Genomic DNA, 24,901 nt, shown 5'->3' with positions numbered 1-24,901 from the left:
TTCTAAACTTATTCAGTTTTATAACTTATATAAACTTGATCAATACATCAAATTATACATATAATTAAAATATCAAAAATACATTCTTTCGAAAAAAAAAACAATTCAAATCATGTGAGAAAAGGTCTCATCATTATTTTTCATACTTTCAATCATTTAATTGTAAAAGCATAATTCTATTTTGAATGAGTCAATCTTCAACAAATATTAATTACTGATAAAATATGTATCATAATAGTGCTAGGCATGATAATATATTTACTTATTTAGAAATAAAACAACACTACCTCATTTGACCTTCTTACAAACATGAGCATACTTCCATATTCTCCCTGACCTGCACAAAAAACCTTTGCTTGGAGCGCAATGTTTATCCTCTTTACATTTACACATTTTGTCTAGTGCACATCCATCTCTCCACTCCTCCACACCTTTCCCTCCAATTCCAAACAATCCGTCCGTCCAATCATTAGAAAACACTCCATCTGGATCAAACCTCCCCTTCACCTCCAAAAATTTTTCCAAGTTCACCGTCTGTTTAGCTAACCCTCCAAACAAGTGACCTCCAGACTTTCCCCAGTGTAGCGTTCCTCCATATTTCTCGATCAACATCTGCTCTATCTCTTGATACACATCTTCATTCCACTTGGGTGTACCCGCTTCCCTTGGTCGATAAGTTAGGAGTTCCATCGTCACCTGATCCTCAGCCGGTCCCAGGTACACCTCCGACTTCTTAATAGACCGAATAAATATGAAACCTAAGTCGCACATTCTTTGAGGATTCAAATCTCTTATTTTCTTTACATCGGCCATGGCCTCTCGGAATCGAGACAAAGGCACTCTCAGTTCCACGTCAAAATACAAAGACGTGTGCACTCGACGGTCCCAGCTACATGTGGTCTCATTTTTATCTAAAATTTGGGTAGGAGTACAGCTCTTATCTTTTTGTTTAGGAACTTGTTCGCATTTACCAGATGTCTGCATGCGATGATTGAAACCGATAACTGGGTAGCCTGTGAAGCGTTTCCCGTCATTCAAAAACCCGTTGCCATTCGCCACAGCTTGAATTGTCCCGTTTCCAACAAGGTTGCAAATTGCGTCCACGTCTGCTTCTGCCTGGATTGAATCAACTGAGAGGCAATTGCATACCAAATAAGTCGATCAATATTTATTATATAATAAAAATACTACAATTATACATTTTTATAAAAGATTGAAATGTTAAAAGCACTCACATTGATAAGCCCCTGTTTCAATGTCAGCTACCGTGGTGGGAGCACCGGTCATTGCGCTGCTGCCGTCTCCTGCAACATCAACAGAAACGCGATTGCTGGCATGAAAAACGACCTTCCGGTGTGAAGGAAGCCATCTTATATCACCAAATGTGTGAGCTCTGAGGAAACGTTCCGTTTCATTTTCCAGATCGAAATCATCTTTCACATAGACAGAAACCGATCGTTTAAACATGGGCCGCAAAGCGAATGTTATCTCTGAAATTGCTCCCAGGGTTCCCAGAGCCAATCTGGCAGCCTTGAGATCTTCATCTGCTTCAGTCAAAGTTATGATCTTTGCGTAACCATCGAAAGGAGAACCAGGAACTACGATTCTCATTCCCACCACGTATTCATAAACTCCACTGCCTTTCCCGGCTAAACTGCTGCCGTGGGCTCCGGTGGAAATAACGCCGGCTGCAGAAACTCCACTGATGTAAGGCATGGCGGGTAGAGCGAGGCCATGCTTTGCAGCTGCTTCGATCACATCACTCATCATCGTTCCGGCTTGGACAGTGATTGTCATGGCCTTTCTATTCACTTCAATGACGGAGTCATAATTTTCCGTCGAAATGATGAATCCATCGCTCTCAACACAGACGAGCTTTGATAGGCTGTGAGCATGTCTGCTCACCACTTTGATCTTCTTAGAGTTGTAAATAGCGTGGGCAACAGCACGGACGAGTTGGGCCTCTGAAGTAGGCCTCGCCACGCTGGCTGCCTTGCAAATGGAACGGTCCTCCCATATGCCCTGGTAATTGAAGATTTCGCATCCATGGCTTCTGCATTGAACAGATGAAGCAGGTCGGCACGATCTTGTTTTCTCGTTTGTGCTCAAAGCTGGGGTGAAATACAAGATAAACGCATACAAAATAGTTAGAGTGCGACTCATCATTCTCATTTCGCACTTTCCGAAATGTGAAACGAGTTCTGTTATGTTCCGAGGAGAAGAATGGGCTCCAAACGCATCTTTATTTCTTTCTTTCTTGCTGGATTACATTTTAGGGATTACCACTAGATTACAGATTATGGATTACCATTGTGATGCCCCGCCTTCGCATAAGGGTTGTATGATTCACTGTCTAGGGATGATTATAGGCATGTACGAGATCTTTTGGTTGAGAATCCATTCCCAGAACTCTCTCGATCTTCTACCGACGTTGTTATCGAGTCGACATGACCTTATCCCTTCCCGCCAGCACATCCCATCCCCTAATAAACTTCATTAAGAAAAGTAAGGTTGCGCTTTTTATGGAGGGTGCTTCTTCCAAAATTTCAGTTTCTAGAAATATTTAAAAGTTAGGGGTCTCATTTAGTAGTGTAGTATAGTTTAAAAGTTATTTGATTAAAATTAATAAATAAATATCATTTATTTTTTTATGATTTTCTAATTGGTATCAAAAATTTCAAATGATTGAAAAGTTGTAGAAAAAAATTTAAATTAGTAGGACAATTTCTAGTTCTACTCCTATTTAACTCAAATCTATAGTCTCAAAAGACAAGGGTTGTTGCTTTCTTGCTTCATGGGACCTTGTGCTCCATGAAAATAGATAATCAACCCCTTCCATAAGACCTCACTCTAAACTATTAAAAGGGCAGGGGTTAATTTATAGAGGAGCTATCATTTCAAATCGAGGTCTATTTTTAAAAGGCATACCATGCTCATAGGTTGGAGTCTTACCTCCACAACTAGAGGGTCCAAGGGATGGACAAAGAGATAGAAGAACTCCACTTGCCAACTATAGTTTTATTTTAGGAACCATAATTGTTGAGAAAAGGGATCGTGGTTAATCTTTTCAGAGAATAATAAAATCTATGTATTGTGGAATAAAATCACTCTAAATTATAATTAATGTGATATAAAAATTAATATTCAATAAAATATGGATCAAAAAGTTAAGAAAAATTATGCATACACTAGATATTAGTATTAGTGATTTGGGTTAAGTTATGAAAAAAAATGTCCTGAAATAAATGTCACTCATTAAAAAATACTTAAATTGTTCAAAATTATTTCAAATGATAAATTATTTATTAAAATTTAAAAAATATTTATTTAAAATTTAAAACAAAAACCGTAAAAATTAATAGTTTACATCATCTTGAAATTTTTAATGAAATTCCCATTTAAGTTATACATGGTAAAAAATTTAATTTAAAATATTTCTTCCAATGTCCCATTCAGGCCAAAAGAGTAGGACATGATCAACCATGATACAGAATCCAATTAGTTAAAGTAAAATAAAAGGCAACTTGGTCACAAGTACACAAGAGCTTTCAATCATGTCATAATCCTATTCAAAATATTGGATGCATAAATGAAGACTCTCATCTCACTATTAACATGACTAAAGCTAAAAGGAGGGAACATTAGAGAAACTTTTGTTGGAGGAAGACAATAAAGCTACCCTATTAAATGAGAATGATTTAGTATAAATTGTTAAAACTATAAACCTTATAAAACATGTATCTCCTATAGCATAGATTAGTTAAGAGATCATAGAACCCTCTTATCCACAAGAGATAACTTTTTCAAAGATAAAGCTTGGCAAATAATGTAATACCTAGAAACCATGAACAACTAGTTGCCAGAAGCAGAAAATTATGTCGAGGAATGAAGTAAAAAATATTGTACATAGTAGACTACCATAATGATGATGTTAGGTTGGAATCCCATAAATAGTTGATAAAATTGATGTCGAATTTATAAAAATAAATGAGTTTAAACAATTTTGTTATGAATACAAATACTAGGAGGAAAATGAATAATAGGAAACCACATAGATTTATTATTTATTTAATGATATTAAATTTACTAAATTTTATTTCCATAAGATAGCCCATTGAAGCCTAATGTAAAACCTAAAATATAGTGGATAAGGTCAATTCATTATTCTCCATGAAAGGGCCATTATGTTCTATTGCTCAAAACATTTCCTTATCAAAGAAAAGAATTCACAATTCCTAGAGCGTTGATGAACTAGGACCAAACATTTGATGACACATATTTGTTTCCTTGCAAACTCATACAGTGCTCACCTTTGATTATTTTTCTTTCTATAAAATTAGTTTTCATATTATAGGATGATATAGTTTTACAATGAGTGCACTTTTTAAGTAATAAGAGTAATAGGTAAAGAAATGAAAGGATGATTTAACCGGTATCAATAGTAATTTTTTTACCTTTTTGTTGTTTTGTCTAGATAATCTTGTTAGTTACCCCTTTGGTAACTATCTTGGTTTGTAATATTTTTTGGGCCCTGCCCAAAACCCACTTATACTAATAGTAAACAATAGTCATTGTGTGCATTACATATTCTAAACGGATAGAGCATATTAAAGAGTTAATGGTCTCAAAATTTGAGATTGATAATATGATTATGTGATACTGCTCTTGCATCCTAAAGAACACATACGTGCTAAATTTCATGTGAATATATTGGTAATAGCTAAATATTGATAGATTTGTAGATTATATAAACATTAGACCCACAAGATAGTAGCAAATTTAAGGGCTTAGTGATCAATATTTTTTATGTCAACTCTTTTTTTTTTTTAGTGTTACACCTTACTATTTGCAATTTCTTAAAGTCCACACCATTTTGAGTGTGAGTTGCTAGCAATTTCTAAAGTAAACTTAGAATGATTAGAACAAGTTGTCAATAATCTAGATCCCAAGGTGGACCCATATAATATTTGAACCCGATGATTACAAAGGATACAATATTTAGTGTACAACAATATATTTATCTAATGATTCATTGACCTATAGAAACCAATAAATTTGAAGTGAGAACTTGGGGAAGTGATTCCTTAATTTGTTTATTGTTTGCTTCCTTAATATAATGTCTCATTGGTGTGTGTTTAATTCTTTTATTAGTTAATTCACATTTCTCACACATAGGTGCAACCTATGTTATATTAAAATTGGGGATTCATTGGTATATTTTCTCATGGTTGATACTACTACCATGTTCTATCATCTTAACTTTCTCTCATCCTTTTGAAGTTGGACTTGTCTTCATCTCTTCCATCAAATGTGGTTTAATAGGTGAAGGACTACCCATGGGGATACCCTTTGAATTATGAAAGAAATTATTTTTAGTGTTGATGGTGATTTGATTTTAGTCACTTCAATTCATCTCATGCTTGCATGAACATTTCGCATTATCGCTCCTAGTGGAAGAACTTACTAACTATGATATACTTACAATGTTGGTTTTGAGCTAAACTCTTATATAGAATCCCTTTCTCTTATTGTTACAACTATGTCGTTGGTTCATGATCCACACATTCCTCCAATTTTTCATATGCTCCCATCAATTCTTGAGTGTGTCACAAGTGAGATCCTTGTATCCTATGTGATCCCTCTACTTTAATCTTTTTATTTGATTTAATCCCCCTCTTTGTGGCTTGTCTCCCATTATGGCCAAGAAAACATTTTCTCCTCCACCCTCTTTTGGGTTGTGTGGGTCATTGGTTTTCTTCAGCTATCAACCAAGATATGAAAAAAGGTCTTACAAATAATATCTCCATCCCATTACCGGATTAAGGGTGTGGACTTCTTTAGGTCTAGGATGTAATTATTTGGTTGTATTGTTTGTTACTTTGTTGTTGCAACAAATTTTCTTTTGATCTTTCGTTGTTTAGTTTTTGTGCTTCCTTTTGGCCCATGTGCATTATGATGACAGTGTAATTCAATAGCTTTGTATAGAGATGTGACCCTGCTTTAATACCCAACTCTAACTTGTATGGTCCATTAGGACCATTCTCTTAACTCATCTAATTAAAAGTGTTGGATGATTAGATATAGACAATAAAATTTTATGTTTCTACGTGCAAGAATTTTTTATAAGGCATAATTTTTTCTTTACAAGTTTAGAGTATAATTAACATGCACTAGAAATGTTTCTTATTATGAGGCTTTCATTTATGGACTCCTATTTTCCCTGAAGAAAAATGTAGAAATGGTTGCAAGCCTTTGAATACTTGCAAATCATTATCAAACAAGTTATAAATTAGTGTACATGCAATGGAAAACATTTATCATCATACTACAATAGAGTATGGGGCATGGTTGATGTATTTATCATACATGTTATTTCATAGAGAAAGAACCATACTTGATATATTAGTAGTGACTAGAAGAACCTTGGAACTTTTTATAGATTAAAAGTTTATCATATTTAAGTTTATTTGGTGCCTAGCCTATCCATTAGAGATCATATTTAAAATTTATAGGTATAGTTGCCATATTTTTTTCATGGTTCATGAATTAATGTTGTAAGACAAATTTTGAATTAAAATGTATATATTTTTTACTTAACGTTTTTATCACTCTCAATTCTCCACCATTAGCAAGGAAATCTCTTATTCCTAATGATAGAGCATTAAGTGTGATCTAAAACATTGATTGAAAATAATACACAATGTAACCAAAAATAAATATTATAACGCTACATTTCAACATGTCATGGACACAGCATTTAAAGTATCTAATGCACACAATACTTTTTTAACTATTGAACTTATTTTAGAACTTTGTTACTTTTGTCACATTCTTCCATTCATGGACAATTTATTATTGTTGAGTTCATTTTAGAGCTTTGTTTCTTTTGTCATATTTTACCATTCACGGTTATTAATTCATTTTTCTCTACACATAATAAACTATCATTGTCTCTTCCAAGTATAGATGAAACTCCCATGGATAAATATATCAGTAGAGAACCCATAATTAAAGAGATTTAATTTAAGAACAAGATTGCACCGAGAATGAGCATAGTTGGTCATTGTACATATAGGTAGAGTGATTGGGTCAAATCAAAATTCAAACCCAACACTCAATGAGTGGTGGTGAGATGCCTCCCAACCAAACTAGCATTAGGTGTCGAAAATGAGTCGACACCTCTCTAACAACTCCTAACCGACTTGACATCTTGCATGGACAAGTGTCAAGAATAAATGCATGACTAAGAAGGATTAATAAGCCTAAGTGTAATTAAATGAAATAAATACACTAACATCCCCCCTCCCCCTTAAGCATAAATTAGGTGGGCATGAAGGAAATGGGTCCCGGATACTAGCATGGTGAGGTACCCATGTACAATGAAATCTTTCATAAATGGAGAAAGACAGAAAACCTAGTGGGAAAAAACTATCCTCCAAAAAAGAGATAAGAAGAGAAGACCATGAAGATGCCCCTCAAAGTAGAATTTGTTACAAAGAAGCCAATGTTTACACCAAGAATGTTAAAGTGTGACACAACCAGGTACTAATGTTGATGAGGAATGACCAATGAATCACTCACTATAATAAAATAAAGATCAAACATGGAGACGCCTTCTTTGAGCATCAGTTAAATACTCCTCAATGGCAGATTAGTACAATCAAAGTCTGATTAGGCTCATGTACATATTTGTACAATCAAAGTCTCAAATAGAGTCATGCACCAAGTCTCAAAAGATATTCCTAATCTATGGAGTATAAGAAAATTACATCACATATGTCATCAATGACAAAGTACAAAGAGGTGTGGCACTTTATATTAGTGCATTACAATATAGCTCTTGCAAGAGAATGCATATGGTGTGCAATATGACTTCCCATTCTGGATGTGTAGGAAGTGATGTGGTTGTCTCTGAAGTTTGCACATGATCCAAAGATTGAACCTTGTCATACTAGTTTCCAAATCTGCAATGTTGAAAACTGGTATGCATATTTTGTTGCAAGGAATCAAGCATGCTCTCTGTGAAGCATTTCTAGATTCATAAGTAATAACAAGTAAGGAGATTGCAATGCTTTCCATATGACTACATTGTACATCCCCATAAAGATCAAGAAGGATACCCCCCTTGATTTAATAATATTTGATGACCCCCTTGTTTTTGGCACTTTATAAGAGTTCTTTGTAACTAAACCAAAAATTAGCACTTTATAATAAGAGTGTGTGAGTGTGCTAGTTGGATTTGTGGCAAAGACACATGCACTTTTACAAAAAACGGCACTCAATTCTGAGTTACCTAGCAAAAGTCAATGAGAAAAACATTTTGCCTTATTACAAAATTAACCTTCTCCAATAAAAAAAAATTCAATAGAAGAAAATTTGCCAAAAAATTAAGAAGCAAATTAAGCCCCCAAGGGTTGGAAAGAACCAGGGGCTAAAGTCCAAAATGAGAGACTCTGAGTATTCAACACTTTTAAGTCTAGAAGTCAAAGCTTAGTATGTGTGATTTAAGCTATAGAATAATTGGAAGTTTGATCATCATCATCTTCCTTGAAACTTGACAATTGCAGCGAAGTCAACAAAGAATGGCCCACAAGCCCATGGCGCTTATATGTTTGTTCACAAGCCCATGTTGCTTGAATGTTTATTCTTTGAGAAAACTTAGACCGATATTAGGGTTTGGGGCTATCAAATAAAATAGAAAGCTCACTGCCAAGAGTTCATAATATATTTTGTGGTGGGGATAACAAAGACTTCAATGCTTCAATTTTGTTAATAATTTTCTGACCTAAATACTCATTTGTACTTTTATGTTTAACTTTATCACAGCGACATGAGTTGCATTATATAATTGTTAATGTAACGTGTGGTTGTTGAAATACCAAATATATGCATTATCCAATTTTCTATATTTTGATTCTTTTGTGCATATCTTGATATTACATGGGGAAGAGAGATGGTCCCATTTTGTTTACAAATGGAATGAATAAATATATTTTGTGTATTTTTGCACGTCCTTAGTTTGGTGAAGAATCCATTAATTGAGAGTGAGGTGAAGTATCCATTTTTTGAGAGAAAGATGAATGATATGGGTAAGCAAGAGTTCATTTTGGAATTGTTTTATTGTCATATGTAGTGGAAGATGTGTGCATTCCTCCAAAACATCCCTTCTTACTTTATGATTTTTAAATTAAATTAAATTTATTTTCCTATTAATGGGACATGAGGTTAAGTGGGTCAGTTAATTTTCTCAATGTCATTTCAATTATGTTCCTTCATACTTGTTAAATATCAAATAATAAAATCATAATGTAAATAATAAATTCTAAATATATTTATTCTCAAATTTATATAGTATTGTAAAAATGGATACAATATTTAGCAGTCTTTGTTATCAATGTATATTAACATTATATGGTCATTATAAAACCATCCAATTAAAGACTAATGTAAAACGTTTCAAGAATAGACAAAAACCTCCACATGTATTATTAGAAGCATCAATTTTTAAAGACATGAAAAGTTTGTTATTAGCTAGGATCATTTTTCTTGTAACGTACTCCACAGTGGTTTCAAATTATATTCCAAATACCATAAAGAATGGTCAAATTAGGCTGTATGTTAATTTTTAAAAATAATGTAGCATCAAAAGACAATCATCCACTCAAGAGAGTGGACAAGGCTTACAAATAGTCAAAGATTGCCAAATAATTTTTTTCTTAGATATAAACTTTCAATACATTTAGATGATGGTGAAATATGAAGGTAGGCTCAAGATGGTGTTTATAATGAAGTGGGGTGCATTTCCATATAAAGGAATGTCATTCGGATTGATCAATAAAAGAGACACCTTTTAAAAAGGTAAAAAAAAATTTCAAACATTTTATTGCCAATTGTATAATCATTTATATGGATTATTTATCAATGTTTTCTATGCATATAGCTAATCATATATGATATTTGAGGAAATTGATTATAGTGTTCTAGAAAGAATGAAATATCATTCAATTAAAATAAGTTCATTTTTGAAATTAGTAAAGGAAAGATTCTCAGTCATATCATGTTTGAGAGGGAAATAACTATCAATCCATAAAAGGTAGAGATAATCCTAGAGAATTATTTTATTGAGAAACGAGAAGTTAAAGGAATTACTTAATAAGATCAATTTTATACCAAAAAAATCATAATTGTATTTAATAAAATTGCTAGATAGTTCTAATTGATTAAGGCGGGATAGGCCCAGACTTTTACATAACCACCACATAGGTGCATTTATAAAGGAAGCTCACAAGAAATGAGCCCACCAGAACCATAAAACCAAAGAAAGGACAAACCCTTTTTTTGAACCAAGGATTTTGATTGAAGACTCAAACGGGTGGGAACAAGCTTTGTATCACAATAAAAACATCAAATCAAAACAAAAGGGTTTCAAAAGAAACCTCAAACCATCTAGAAAAACCCCTTGAACTTTGACCAAAGCAACCAAGGGAACAAAAAAATAGCCAACAGATTTTGAAAGGAATTTCGCAACCTTTTGCTTGAAAAACCCTCTTTAAAGAAAATTCAAAAATCATTCCTCAAGAGGGACCATAAGAGAACAAGGGGTAGTGGGGTAAAAGCATCACCCCACATAAAAAATGGTAGTCCCCAAAAGAAGTTAGAATCCACCATAGAGGCCAGTAGGAAGGGAGTAGAGCCCTCTCTAGTTAAACGCTCGTAGGGTAACCATCCCTCAACATGCCACCGCTTCCAACCCACCATCGATGGCCAAAACCCCACTCCATGAGGAAAACCACCTTCCACCAAGAAATGTTTTGAACCCATGGCCCCAAAGGCCTCAACCAACCACCACAAAATCATACTCCACCTCAAAATGAGTCTTCATTTGGAGGGCTTGTGACAACAAGAAAGGCTCCACCAAGAGAAGAGAGGGAACCATAGGCCCAAAAACTATACCAGACCCCTCAACACATGTAAGAGGTATTAACGCCTTCAAGGCCTCCATTGGGATGAAAGCTTAAGCACACACAACCTCTTTCCAAAAACACTCATTATAGAAGACATAAAGGAGAACCATAACATTGTACAAATGGGTCCACTACACAAACACAACATGAGTGACAAGCACAACCATAGCATAAATTAACTCCAAGCCAAGGTCCACAAATAAGGAACCTTGGAAAATAAAAACTACCCAACAACAACAACCAATCTAGAAGAAAAAATAATAAAAAGGTTCAAAACCCAAAGCACCAGAGGCATAAGGGAGCTAGAAGAACCAATGCCATCACCATCCTTAATACACCCCACAAGTCTAACCTAGAAATGAACAACGCACCTAAAAACCACCTGGGAAGAAGACACAAATGTCAAAGGAAACACCTTCTTTAACCATTGAACAAGCCACAGATTCATGACAAAAATAGAGGAGGGGGTTGCTACCCTTTGAAGCACCTCTGGGCCCCAAACATCACTTTCAACAAGATAAACCCACCCAACAACAAGCACTGCAACACTATCAACCACATACACTAAACCACCATGCAAGGCATGGACAAATTCTACCCCCACAAACAAAGCCACTGTGAATAGCCCCAATCCTTAATAGCCTTCATAGAAACAGGTTAATGAACCCATAGATAGTTCCAAGTAAATAAGACCGACAAATGAGGGCCAGATCCCATCATACACTCACCTGTGGCACAAAAGACGGGATCCCTTTGACCCAAAGTAGGGCACCATGCACAAGGAGGCAAATCCAAGTACCCTAGAACCACAATTTCCCAAAAGAGGGAAACACCATTGGATAGGTGAAAACACACACCATGGCCTTCATTTCCATCATTCGCATTGCCATCAACATCTCCTTCCTCCTCATCCCCTACAAACTCCCCTCCTCTTGAAACCCTAGTGCTCCACTTTCCCTTCCCACCCATCATTTTTTCCTAAATTGCTAGATAGTTGAATGTGAAGAAAGATTCCAAATTGGAGTAAAATATTGAAACATAACTTAGATTTTTATAAATTAAAAATATGTTACAAATACTCTAGTGCTAATTAGTTATTATTGCACTTAGTCATTCCAATTTTATTACTTTACTATTGTTCTAACTGAAAGGGAGCTAAAAGATTAGGAATAAGTTATTTTGAGTTTATTTTTAATTAATACAAAATTTAAATATTGAAAATTGAAAAATAATAGTTTACATTGATTAATGAAATTAAAATAATTATCATTCTATGAATTAAAGTATTTCTCATTGTTATAGGTCTATCTATAAAGCTATGATGCTTCAAATATAAAGTAAGTGGAAGGTTATCTTACAAGATTTTGACCTAGTATTCACCCTCTAAAACTTGTGAGAGAATAAGGTTTTGAAAATATTTATAACTAATATTTATTCAGAAATTGTTTACCAACAAAACATAATGCAATCCATTTTTAATTATGAATTCCATATTAAATTAGGATTTTATTAATTAAACTATAAGTGTCCCAACCACTTGAATTATACTGCAAGAAAATCTTTATGCTAGAATAGTAAAAAAATATGATAAAATCAAGAATTTAATATTAGAGAAACCATTATGTTATATACTTAAGGTGTTCAGTAAAAGATGAGGTAGCCAAAGTGTTAAAGTATTTTTATGAGACTTTGTTTAGGTGTTTATACAATGCATCAAATACTCAATACTGATTATTAGTAACATCTATTAAGCTTGGCTTCTATGGAGGTGATTGTTGCCCCTATTGAGGTGGGATTTCTTTTGGCTTCTCTGTTGAGGGAATGTCATATTTTTCTCCTACGGTTCTCTTTCGTGTTCCTTAGTGAGGTGGGGACTTCTCCTATTGAGATGGGGATGTTCTTTCTGAAGGAGGTTGGAGGGTGCTATGTGTTGTATTCTCTGAATGGGTTCTCTCTAGTTGCTAGTTTGGGGTTTGTTTGGTCCTTTTCCTATGGTGTTCCTCTTCTCTATGGCTCCTATTAAGGTGGGATCCTCTTCTATTGAGGTGGAGAGGAGTGTTGTTGGTGGAGGGGGATTTGGAGGGTGAGGCTCCAGGTCTAAAGTTGTTGGTCGGTTCCTAATGCTAATCCAAATTTTTCAATGAAGGTTTGGGGATCCTTGGTAAAATCCCCCCCCCCCACCTTGTTGTACCTAGTTGGTTGAGTTTCAGATGTAGGATGGTTTGGATTCCATCCTTTCTTTGTCTTTCCAGATAGTTTGTTTCTGGATTTGAAGGTTTTGGGTGGGTCCTTTTGAAAACCCATTAAGGTTTTGGGTCCTTAGAAAACACGTCTAAAAGTCATTCTACTTTGTTTGGCTGGATTTCTTCCTTCTTTCTCGATAATCAAGTCAGGGCCCTCTCCCTACGTACTTTAATCAAAACATTTATTAAGCATACTTATGTCATGTTCATAATTTTCATCCATGTTAGGTTTTAGCCTCAATATTAATGTGGTTTTATAAACTCTTTACATTTTAATTTTATATATATATGGCATTACATTAAATTATTATTTTGTCATTTTTTATTTTGCAAGAAAACTTGTGTTTTCATTTGTATTTCTCAAAGTTTAAGTAGACACACAAAAAAAAAATTGTTCAATTATTTCTTTATTTAGCAAAAAAATTAATGTATATTTCTCAAATTTCAATTGGTTTGTACATTTTTTGTACGAGGAATTTCAAGTTATCATTAAAATGGTTAAATATTCTTCATCCAACTACAAATCATGAGAAAGAAATTTAAATATATATATATATATATATATATATATATATATATATATATATATATATATATATATATATATATATATATATAAATATATGAAAAATATTCATCAAATATTTTCCTTTGACTTTTCATATTGGTTAACCTTAAATCCTTTATACGAATTAACCAAAATCTAAGAGAATAAAAGTCAATTATGCTTTTAGCACTTATAGATGCTAAGGAAAATGAATGCATATTTATGAAAGATATCTTCCTAAATAAAGTGTACCTAAATATTCAAATAAGATATCTTTCATAAATATTCCTTAATGAGATTAAAGTATTTAGCAAAAAAATTAATGTATATTTCTAAAATTTCAATTGGTTTGTACATTTTTTGTACAAGGAATTTCAAGTTATCATTATTTAAATGGTTAAATATTCTTCATCCAACTACAAGTCATGAGAAAACAATTTAAATATATATATATATGAAAAATATTCAACAAATATTTTCCTTTGACTTTTCATATTGGTTAACCTTAAATTCTTTATACGAATTAACCAAAATCTAAGAGAATAAAAGTCAATTATGCTTTTAGCACTTATAGATGATAAGGAAAATGAATGCATGCTATCAACCATAACATATACCAAGGAAATAAAGTGTACCTAAATATTCAAATAAGATATCTTTCATAAATATTCTTTAATGAGATTAATGTTTTAAAAAATAAATAGAAAATATTTTGAAATAAGTAAGAGCATTAGATTGAAATTCTACAGTGTCATTATAAACTAATTTGTTATTAATTCACATTAGAGATAATGAGAAAAAAAATTCATCTAGTCCATTAATACAAAATTTAGGCTTGATATTACATATTATTATTATAATTATAAATATTTATTTTGTGCATTCTTGTTTCCAATGTAAATTATGAAAATAATATAAATATTTGAAAATAAAAATAGAGTATTTTCCAACCAATTACATTTTGATGAATGAAATAATTCAGCACTTTTGACATATTCCCTTCTAAGTAGATCAAAGAATAAATCAAATGGTCATTACATTTGATTGATTGATGCATTATCTTGCATACCTCATGAAATTATCTTTATTTTTAAGATCTCATGTGATGTATGATAGATAATTTAAAATAATTTATCTTTTCTTTGATATAGATAATTATGAAACTAGTATTTTACTCATTCAGTTCAATAAGACTAACAATTATATAATATCTTCATCTAAAACTTACTCCTTTTTCATTGTTTTAGAAAAGGAAAAACTTCATGTAGTTAAGAAATGGGAGGATTTATCTACCAATGATATCTCTTTGATTTTGATGACAAAAAAATCTTTGATCCCTTTGAGCTTGTTTTGATAGGAAAATTCATGGATCTTTAGCTTGTTATTAAATTTTTTGAATATTTGACTAATAAGAAATGATGATTAAAGATTAAAGGTTATATGGACATAGAAATGTATAGGAGAGTCTTATTTTTATTATCTTCAAATTTATTAATGGCAAAAGATTCATTTTCTAAAATTCTTAGTGATTCTTTGGTTCATATAAGCTTTATCTAAACAACTAGACCTTAGACCTTTAGTTTGTGAAAGAAATCCCTTTGAAAGTTGTAGTCTAAGTTCACCTCACATTTATTTTATAATTGTGGTATGAAAAAGCCATTTGTCTTGATTTTAAGAAAGGGACTGTTAGAAGTGAAAAGGTTTGTAAATTTACGAATATTTATCTAGTTATCAAATCAAACTACTTTCTAAATATATATTAATATTTGTTTTGGAAGATATTTATCAAGTAGAATTTCATGCTTTCTTCCTTTTCTATTTTGTAAGTGTGAAAAATGATACTCAGCAAATCTATTTTCAAAGATTTTATTAAAATACTATAATTCAAGAATGATTTGTGTCTATACATAGTGGTATAGCCCCCTCGCAACATAACCAACTTGTTTTCCATAGAGAAAAGTGCAAAATGAAACTGATGATTTGCAGTCTTAGCATTTTGCTTGTGTTCGTTGTGTATTTCATGCTAGTGTTGGGCACAGACACCAAAGTGAAAGCATGCCCCCCTTCTCCATCCATGCAATGCACAAGCGATGAATGTGAAATCTTCAATTACCATGACATCTGGGAGAACCATTCGATTTGCAAGGCGGGGAGCGTGGCATGGCCCACTTCAGAGCCCCAACCAATATAAGGAAAAAATGATATGGGTGTAGTGTCATAAATTGTTGATCTTAATAATTTCACAGTAGGTTTGGGACTCATTTTGGTTGATGTGCCTAATTTATGCATGAAAATGCCTAGTTTTGAGACCGTTTTTTAAACTTGTTTTATTCTCCTATTCCCACCCTTTTTCATAACTTATTTCTCTAGGATTATGCTACCTAACACCCTTATCTTGACAAAGAAGCTCAACTTTTGAAGGATGAAAGTTGAAATTTAATTTAGTGGGAATTTATCTTTCTTTGTTGGCCTTCCCCAAAGATATTATTTCAAAACTATGTAAGTTGCATATAAATGCAACCCCCTCTCTTATTTCAAATGTGTAATGAATCTACACAATCTCAACATTACCAAGCATATCCAAACAAGAAAATATTTGCATTGAATGAGAAAAGCATTTAAGCATTCAATTCTTCTACAACAACATGATCAAATGTGTTATATTTCTTCATGTTAGAAGCATGCATTAATATGTTGTAGGACTTCATGAGAATCACATTAGATCTTGTGTAATATTTTATGAGAAGGTTTGATGCTTGAGATAATATCCTGTCATTTTAACATTTTATTATACGTAGCTTTTATCCTTACAAGGGAACATGTACTCAGATCTCATCATTATCCATTATTGAAGTAGGAATAGTAACACAAGGTTTGACTCAAAAAAGCCCCTAAATGATACATCACTTTTCCTTTGTTTTTTGTATGTGCAAGTGTAGAATCGGCAACAAGAAATTTGTACAAAAGAATAGAGTAGATAGTGACAGAATTTTAACAAGCAAAAGAATTTGGATTAGGTCAGCCAATGCCATTATTATGCTAATTTGTCCTATATTTTTAGGAGAAAAATGTGTAGAGATTCTTGATTGCATTTTTATTACCTTCTAAAACCTTCAAAATAGGGTAGTTAGTGCTTTTGTCCAACACAGTTAGCTCTCAATTTTAGATCACATTTCCTCTCTATTTATTTATTCCATATCTACTTTACTATTTTTTTCTCATTTTGTATCTATAGTATACTATTAAATTTACTCATTTTATAGTTAATAACCTAGATCACATACACACATTTTACTATCTCATTTTGTATCACAACAAGAAGGGAACAAGAATCCCAAAGCCTTTCTCTCCCTTTGAGGATAATATTTAGACCGATTCTTGTTCCCTAATGTTATGAGGAAGAATTGAGATGTAATGTCCATTTTCTGAAATAGGAATTAATAATAATAAAAAAATATAAATATAAATAAAAAATATCTATAATGTAATATAAACACAAGTTAATTTATTTTAATGGAAGGTAAAGAGCCATGCCTTGAAGGATGTACTTTCCCTCAAATGTAAAGATATAAGAAGGAAGAACAAATCATTTCTATTTTTATTGGGGGGGAGTATATCTACATATACATATATCCATTACACACAATAGATTAAAAAATTCTAATATATTTAATTTGCGTACAAGAGAATGAAAAGAATTTCTCATAAACTAACATGTATCTAGGTATAAATAGTAGATCAGATTGATATAAGACCAACTTGTGCATTATACGAGAATTGATCAACCCTAATTATTGGACATTAAAATCAATATCAAAGCATTGTTCCTTCTAGCATGAGGGATAGAGAATAGTTGATGCAACTTAGATAATTTTTTATTTGATTAATAATTAAAAGAGTGTAGTTTAGACTGTGCAACAATTTGATGGATAGATAATGAGTAAAGAGAAAGCTTGAACTCTATGTTGACACAAACTACCAATACAAAGATAACAAAATTAATATATGTAAAAAAGGTGGTAGTTATATGTCAATAAAAGGTAGCAAAGACAAAGATTATAAGAAAGTGTATGACAGTGAATAGACTCTAAGAATTATGCAATACAAAGTAGTGACATAAACCTTGTGACTATCAAGTAAGACATTGGCATTGACCCCCAATTTGAAGTCAAATGTGATTTTTGTAAAAAAATATTGTAATAAAAATAATCTATGTTAATAATAGAACAATCAAATAGACAACAATTCAATTGTATTCTATGAACAATGATCCATTCTTAAATATGAACAATGACCCATAGTTACATATGCACCAATATGTCTATCTTAGGCAATGATAGCAATACAAAATAAAAATGTGTTGTGATAATAGACAATCAATTATTTTAAGGAATTGGTAGACTAATTCATTATATGTAAAAAATCATAATGTAAGAGTGTTGATTCATGAAGAGATGCGACAATAATGTAATTTGTTTGTTAAAAAAATGATGACAATAATTCATAAAAGAGAAACTATCCTTAAAAGTATTGATCGTTCTCAAAGAGAAACAATTGAATGAACAAAAATAAATTTGATTAATTAGAGAAAAGACATATCTATTGGTTGTTAAAAAGTCACGACCTTTTTTATGAAAAGATACATAGAAGATATAAATGGTAGGTTCAATTCATTGTTGAGGTGGGTAAGGAATGCAAGTATTGTGCATTGTATGAGAATTGAAGATTAAAAGTCATATAGACCAAAGAGAATAAAAAATATAAATTTAAGAAGACATGTATGAATAAATTCATGAAGAATTTATAAAAGAATATTTCCAATAAATGAAGGCTTGTCCTGGGAGGATATAAGAGGAACTTGATACCATATTCTAAAGTAAGATGGGGTTAGGCCCACTTTCTGTATCTAAATGGCTTATGAGCAGGAAGATGGGGTTAGGCCTAATTTCTAGTTCTAAATGGCTTATGGGTAGAAAGATGGCGTTAGGCCCACTTTTTGGTTCAAAATGGATTATGCTCAATAGAAAGATGGGGTTAGTCCCACTTTCTAAATCAAAATGGATAGAAAGATGGGGTTAGGCTAACTTTCTCACTCAAAATGGATTATGGGTAGAAAGATGGGGTTAGGCCCAATTTTTTGACTCAAAATGGATAGAAATATGGGCCACTTTCTTGCTCAAAATGGATTATGAGTAGAATGATGGGGTTTGGCCCACTTTCTATCTCAAAATAGATATGAGAAGCAAGATTAGGGCTAAGCCCAGTTTCTAGCTCAAAAGAAAAGAAGCAATCTAACAACATGTGTATTTACATGTATATTCTATATCTGCATGTATTCATTTATACACTTTGAGTATTTATGTGTATGCCTTGTGTCTGCATATATTCATGCATATAATTTATTTTTTAATTTGTATTCTCTATTATTGATTCATACCTGATATTTTCTAGATATGAGAATAAATAGAGTAAACCAAAAAAAAATGAATTGCATTTGGGTTCATAAATGCATGTCGTGCTTCTAATCATCATCTTAATATATGTTAAGATCGCCCTTGCTTTAATGCAAAAAGATATCTAGGATATTTCACAAACATTGGGTGAAAAAAATTAATAAATCTCCAAGGATAGGTTTGGGGATCATCATGATTCAATTCATAGAAACCAACATTGCTTAATGACAAGCAATCTTGGGTGAGGTGGACTTGAATGTTCCCTTTCTGAAATATGGTTTAATAATAAATATTAATAACAAGGTTAAAATATAAATAAAATAATAAATAATAAATATAATATAATATAATAACAACTTAATTAAGTTTAATGGAAGGCCAAGAGGCGTGTCTTGAACAGTGGTGTCTTCCTCAAATGTAAAGATATAAGAGGAAAGAAAAAATCATTTTGGAGGGAGGGGATTAGATTGAGATATACATATATACATTAAACATAGAAAAATTAGAAATTCTAATATGTCTAATCTGTATATAGAAGAATGAAGATAATTTCTTATACACTAATATGTATCTAGGTATAAATAGTAGATCAAGTTAATATAAGAGACAAATATCTAACTTATGCATTATACAAGAATTGGTCAACCCCAATTATGGGACATTACGTGAGATTGTAATGTGGTGAAATAGGCGTTGACAATCTTAGCCATGCAAACTATGAACTAGACCTACTTCACAACATTATATTAAGGACAGATGATGAATCTATATATTCAATATCAATTGTATGAATAGGGTTGGTGTTGATTGGATCCCACTCCTCTTTTGTTTGTATTTGAATTGAATACTACAAAGATGCAAAGTTGTAAGCTAGATCTAGTGCTAAAGATATAAAATTGACATAAATTAATATAAATAGATAATTGCAAATTTGATATGAAGGGGTGATCCAACAATTATGGCTATTACAATCAAAATATTATAACTATAGAAGTTTAATCTAGGGAAATTTTGTTTTGAATCTCATTACAAGTTGGTAAAATTGGAATGAACATAGTTTTGATACTACTAATTATAGATTTGTTTTTTATCAATAGTCAGTCTTATATTTACTATCTTCTACTTTATCAGTTTCATGTAGTTATTCACATGTTTTCACATTTTATGGCATTCCATGTATATAGAACATCAATTAGAAACAAGAATAATCGCAAATCTTATCTAATAGTAATAATAGAAATTTAAAGAGCAACAATTATTGTAGCACCATAATTTGTTTTCATAGAACCTATGTGTTTTAATGGTTATGTTGGGGTTTTGTCCCTAGCTAGTGGGGGAAGCTTTTTATTTTTCCTTTGCTCAGGTTGTTACCTTCTAGATTGTTTGGAGTCAGTTTTGGGGTTTTTCCCTATTTTTGGCTAAGGGTTGCTTCAGATTTTAGGGCTAAGCTCAACTTTGTGAGTCTTTTTGGAGCTTGATGGTTTCAAGATTTCAATATTCTCAAGTGGGCTAGTGTTTCTCTTCCTTTGGTCCATTTTCATGTGGCTCCTATGGAGGTGAAGTCTTCTCCTATTAAGGAGTGGATTATTCTCATGATTAAGGCTTGGGTTTGGTCATTTTTCTCCTTTCTTCCTCTTTTACAATTCCTACTTAGTTAGTGGTGTCCCCTATGGAGGTGGAGACTTTCCTTATGGGAGAGGTGGGAAGTGGTTTTTTGAGGGTTTTTCTTGTCTTTGGCTTCTTGGATGCGAGGTTGGATCGAGTGTCGATCTTCATCTTTGTGGTTTCTTCCTCTATTGTCCATTTTCAGGTGGGTACCTCTTCTATTAAGGTGGAGGTGGGCTTTGTAGGAGAGGTGAGAAAGTGTTATTTGAGGGCCTTTGTTGACTATTGGAGAGTGGATTTGGAAGCCATTTTAAAACCCCTAAAACCCCTTGTGAAGGGTCAGGGAGCCTATTCGAACCCTCCATTCCTCTTCATGTTCTTGAGTAGTTCAGAGGTTCAATTTATTCTAGTTAGTTTATTATGTATTATCTTTATGTTACTGGAAGTGAAGGTTATGGGAGCCTTGTTAAAACCCATTGTTAAGGCTAAGGGGGCCTAGAAAAATCCCGTTCTCATGTTTTTCTCAGTAGTTTATTTTCATGGCTTTGACCTTCTATTTTTACATCTAGTTCTTTAATGCTTTGTTTGTATTGGTTCACTCTAGGTTGATTATTGGTTGCCTTTGTTTAATCTTATTTCGGCATTTTGTAAGTAGGTTCTCAATCCTTGCAAAACCTTAGGGCTTTAAGTCCCTTTAAGACCTATTGTACATGGTTTTGAGTCCCCCTCAAAATCTATTTTTCCCTTAATCAAAAACAATTTATGGATTTGGAGGTTTAATAAATTATGGGGTAACAAGGACCCAAAACACTAGTGAATAATTAACTAAACTAATGTACCTTGATATAAAAATTTCTTTATTAACTCTTATTTTCTTATGTTAAATGAACTATAATATCTCAAAGTCTACCTCAATAGCCTTTGATTGTGTAATGATGGTCATCATTTCCAACCTAGATTTCATATTTTTATAACATAACAAATGTGGTCCAAATTATATCCTTCAAAAATTCCTCTCAAATCCAATTTATTGATGGTCTTTTTAAGACACTCAATAGTTCAAGAAACACATTATATGCAGTTTAGCACCCTTGACAAGAAATTTTTTCCTAAAGGTTTATATCACTAGGTCAAGGCCATGAAAAATATTTTAGTGGCTATCACAATATTGTTCTAATTCAAGGAGACTATGGTTTATTCAAGTAAATGTAGATAAACATTTCTTGTTGCATAATAAAACTTCTATTTTATGTTTAACCTTTAATAGAACCTGATCATAAAGTTTTTATTGCATTTATACATCACTTTAAAATTAAAAATTTGATAATGAAAAAGCAATAAAAATTATGAATTATATTTATTTCATCTCATTTTATAATTTGTGGAATTCGACAATAGAAACACCTTTCTTTAATTTGCTGAATCAAATAATTTGATATTATTTTTATTTTATGCATAGCCTAAACTTGTTCAATGCTATATAGCATGTATGTTCATCATATATCTATTTAGGAGAGCATGGAAGTGAACCCTAACCAATCAGTTTGACAGACACCAAATTATGTGTGCAATTAAAATATTAAAAATACAATCTTTGGAAGAATTCAATATAGACCATGTAAAACTAAATTTCATCACTATTTATGAGACACTCAATTTGTTTAATAATGAAAGTAAAATAGTTTTATTTTGAATGACTCAAGTTTCAAACAAACAACTGGTTACTCGTGAAGTGAATATCATGATGAGTTAGATATGATACTTATTCATGATGGGTTTGGTATGATACTATACCCACTTATTCAGACACAAAACAAAACGTTACCATACTTACTTATTCAGACATATAACAAAACCTTCTCAGTTGATGTTCCTACAAACACGGGCATAATCCCATACTCTCCCTGGTTTGCAGAGAAACCCTTTGTCTGGAGCGCAATGTCTATCCTCTCTGCATTTACACATCTTGTCCAGTGCGCATCCATCTCTCAACTCCTCCACACCTTTCCCTCCAATCCCAAACAAGCTGTCCGTCCAATCGTTTGAAAACACTCCCTTCGCATCAAACCTCTCCTTCACCTTCAAAAATCCTTCCAAGTTCACAGTCTGTTTGACCAACCCTGCGAACAGGTAACCTCCAGACTTTGCCCAATGCAATCCCCCTCCGTGTTTGTCGATCACCATCTGCTCTATCTCTTGGTATACATCCTCATTCCACTTGGGCGTACCCGCTTCCCTTGGTTGATAAGTTAGGAGCTCCATCGTCACCTGATCCTCACTGGGTCCGAGGTACACCTCAGACTCCTTAATAGACCGAAAATATATTGCATCAAAGTCACACATCCTTTGGGGATTCAAATCTCTTATTTTCTTTACATCCACAATGGCTTCTCGGAATCGAGACAAAGGCACTCTCAGTTCCACGTCAAAGTTCAAAGACGTGTGCACGCGACGGTCCCAGCTACATGTGGTCGCATTTTTATCTAAAACTTGGGTAGGAGTACATCTCTCATCTTTTTGTTTAGGAATTTGTTCGCATTTACCAGATGTCTGCATGCGATGATTGAAACCGACAACTGGGTAACCTGTGAAGCGTTTCCCGTCATTCAAAAACCCGTGGCCATTCGCCGCAGCTTGGATTGTTCCGTTTCCAATAAGGTTGCAAATTGCATCCACGTCTGCTTCTGCCTGGAATGTATCGACTGAAAAGGCAATATTGTACCCAAATACGGATTATTCAGATGGTTTTTTTAAAACGAAAAAAAAAAAAAAAAAACTATTGAATATTTATTTTTATAAGAGATTGAAAAGTTAAAACTCTCACCTTGATAAGCACTTGTTTCAATGTCAGCGACTGTGGCGGGAGTACCCAGCATTGAGTTGCTGCCGTCTCCTGCAACATCAACAGAAACTCGATCTATGGCCAGAAAAACGGCCTTCCGGTGTGAAGGAAGCCATCTTATATCACCAAATGTGTGATCTCTGAGGAAACCTTCCGCTTCATTTTCCAGATCGTAATCATCTTTCACTGACACAGAAACTGATCTTTTAAACATGGGCTGCAAGGCGAATGTTACCTCTGAAATTGCTCCGAGCGTTCCCAGAGCCAATTTTGCGGCCTTCAGATCTTCATCTGCTTCTGTCAAAATTATGATCTTTGCGTAGCCCTCGGAAGGAGACGCGGGCACTACGATTCTCATTCCCACCACGTATTCATAAACTCCGCCACCTTTTCCGGCGAGGCTGCTGCCGTGGGCTCCGGTGGAAATAGCGCCGGATGCAGAAACTTCGCTGATGTAAGGCGTGGCTGGCAGAGCGAGGCCATGCTTTGCAGCTGCTTCAATCACGTCACTCATCATCGTTCCGGATTGGACAGTGATTGTCATGGCCTTTCTATTCACTTCAATGACGGAGTCATAGTTTTGGGTGGAAATGATGAGTCCTCCGCTGTCCACACAGACGAGCTTCGAGACGCTGTGAGCATGTCTGCTCACCACTCTGATCTTCTGGTTGTTACGAACAGCGTGGGCAACCGCACGGAGGAGTTGGGGCTCTGAAGTGGGCCTTGCCACGCTGGCCGCCTTGCAAATAGAACGGTCCTCCCATATGCCATGGTAATTGAATATTTCACATCCAACGCTTGTGCATTGCACTGATGGAGCAGGCAGGCATGCTCTTGCTTTTGCGTCTGTGCACAGAACTGGGCTAAAACACAAAATAAACACAAGCTGCAAAATGCGAATCATCATGTGTGTTTCGCAGTTTTCCAAATGGGAGACTGGTTATTATGTTTATTCCGTGCGGACTCGACTGTTTATATATAAATAATTCGTCGGTGAATCCTCGATAGAAACCGACTTCAAAACTGCCCATGAATGCAGGTTTACAAAGTATTCCAAATTGATAACTGGGTAAACGCAGACTCGAATTGACACAAAGTATTCCAAATTGACAACTGCATAAAATTAACGCAGGCCCGAAATTACATGCCTCCCTTGTCAGTCAATCTTTCAAAATTGCCTTGTCAAACACTCTTCTTCCTCAAATCACTTTCAGTTTTTATAATAAAGAATTATACCCGATGTAAAG

At 33.4% G+C, this 24,901-nt stretch overlaps 2 protein-coding genes across 2 annotated transcripts; both read right to left on the bottom strand.

The window, feature by feature from the left end:
- Window positions 1–288: 288 nt before the first annotated feature.
- On the bottom strand, window positions 289–11,933 carry LOC131051427 (L-gulonolactone oxidase 5-like). Its single transcript, XM_057985948.2, has 4 exons — window positions 11,693–11,933; window positions 11,336–11,579; window positions 1,236–2,260; window positions 289–1,130 (listed from the first exon to the last, which is right to left on the bottom strand). The coding sequence occupies exons 1-4, from the start codon at window positions 11,931–11,933 to the stop codon at window positions 289–291; spliced, it is 2,352 nt and encodes a 783-aa protein (XP_057841931.2).
- A 10,582-nt stretch (window positions 11,934–22,515) lies between these two features.
- LOC131051452 (L-gulonolactone oxidase 2-like) lies at window positions 22,516–24,648 on the bottom strand. Its single transcript, XM_057985975.2, has 2 exons — window positions 23,637–24,648; window positions 22,516–23,514 (listed from the first exon to the last, which is right to left on the bottom strand). The coding sequence occupies exons 1-2, from the start codon at window positions 24,559–24,561 to the stop codon at window positions 22,673–22,675; spliced, it is 1,767 nt and encodes a 588-aa protein (XP_057841958.2). The 5' UTR covers window positions 24,562–24,648; the 3' UTR covers window positions 22,516–22,672.
- Between the last annotated feature and the right edge of the window lie 253 nt (window positions 24,649–24,901).

The sequence above is a fragment of the Cryptomeria japonica genome, chromosome 5 (genome assembly GCF_030272615.1).
Source record: "Cryptomeria japonica chromosome 5, Sugi_1.0, whole genome shotgun sequence".
NCBI lineage: Eukaryota > Viridiplantae > Streptophyta > Pinopsida > Cupressales > Cupressaceae > Cryptomeria > Cryptomeria japonica.
This window is presented reverse-complemented; position numbering and strand designations above follow the sequence as displayed.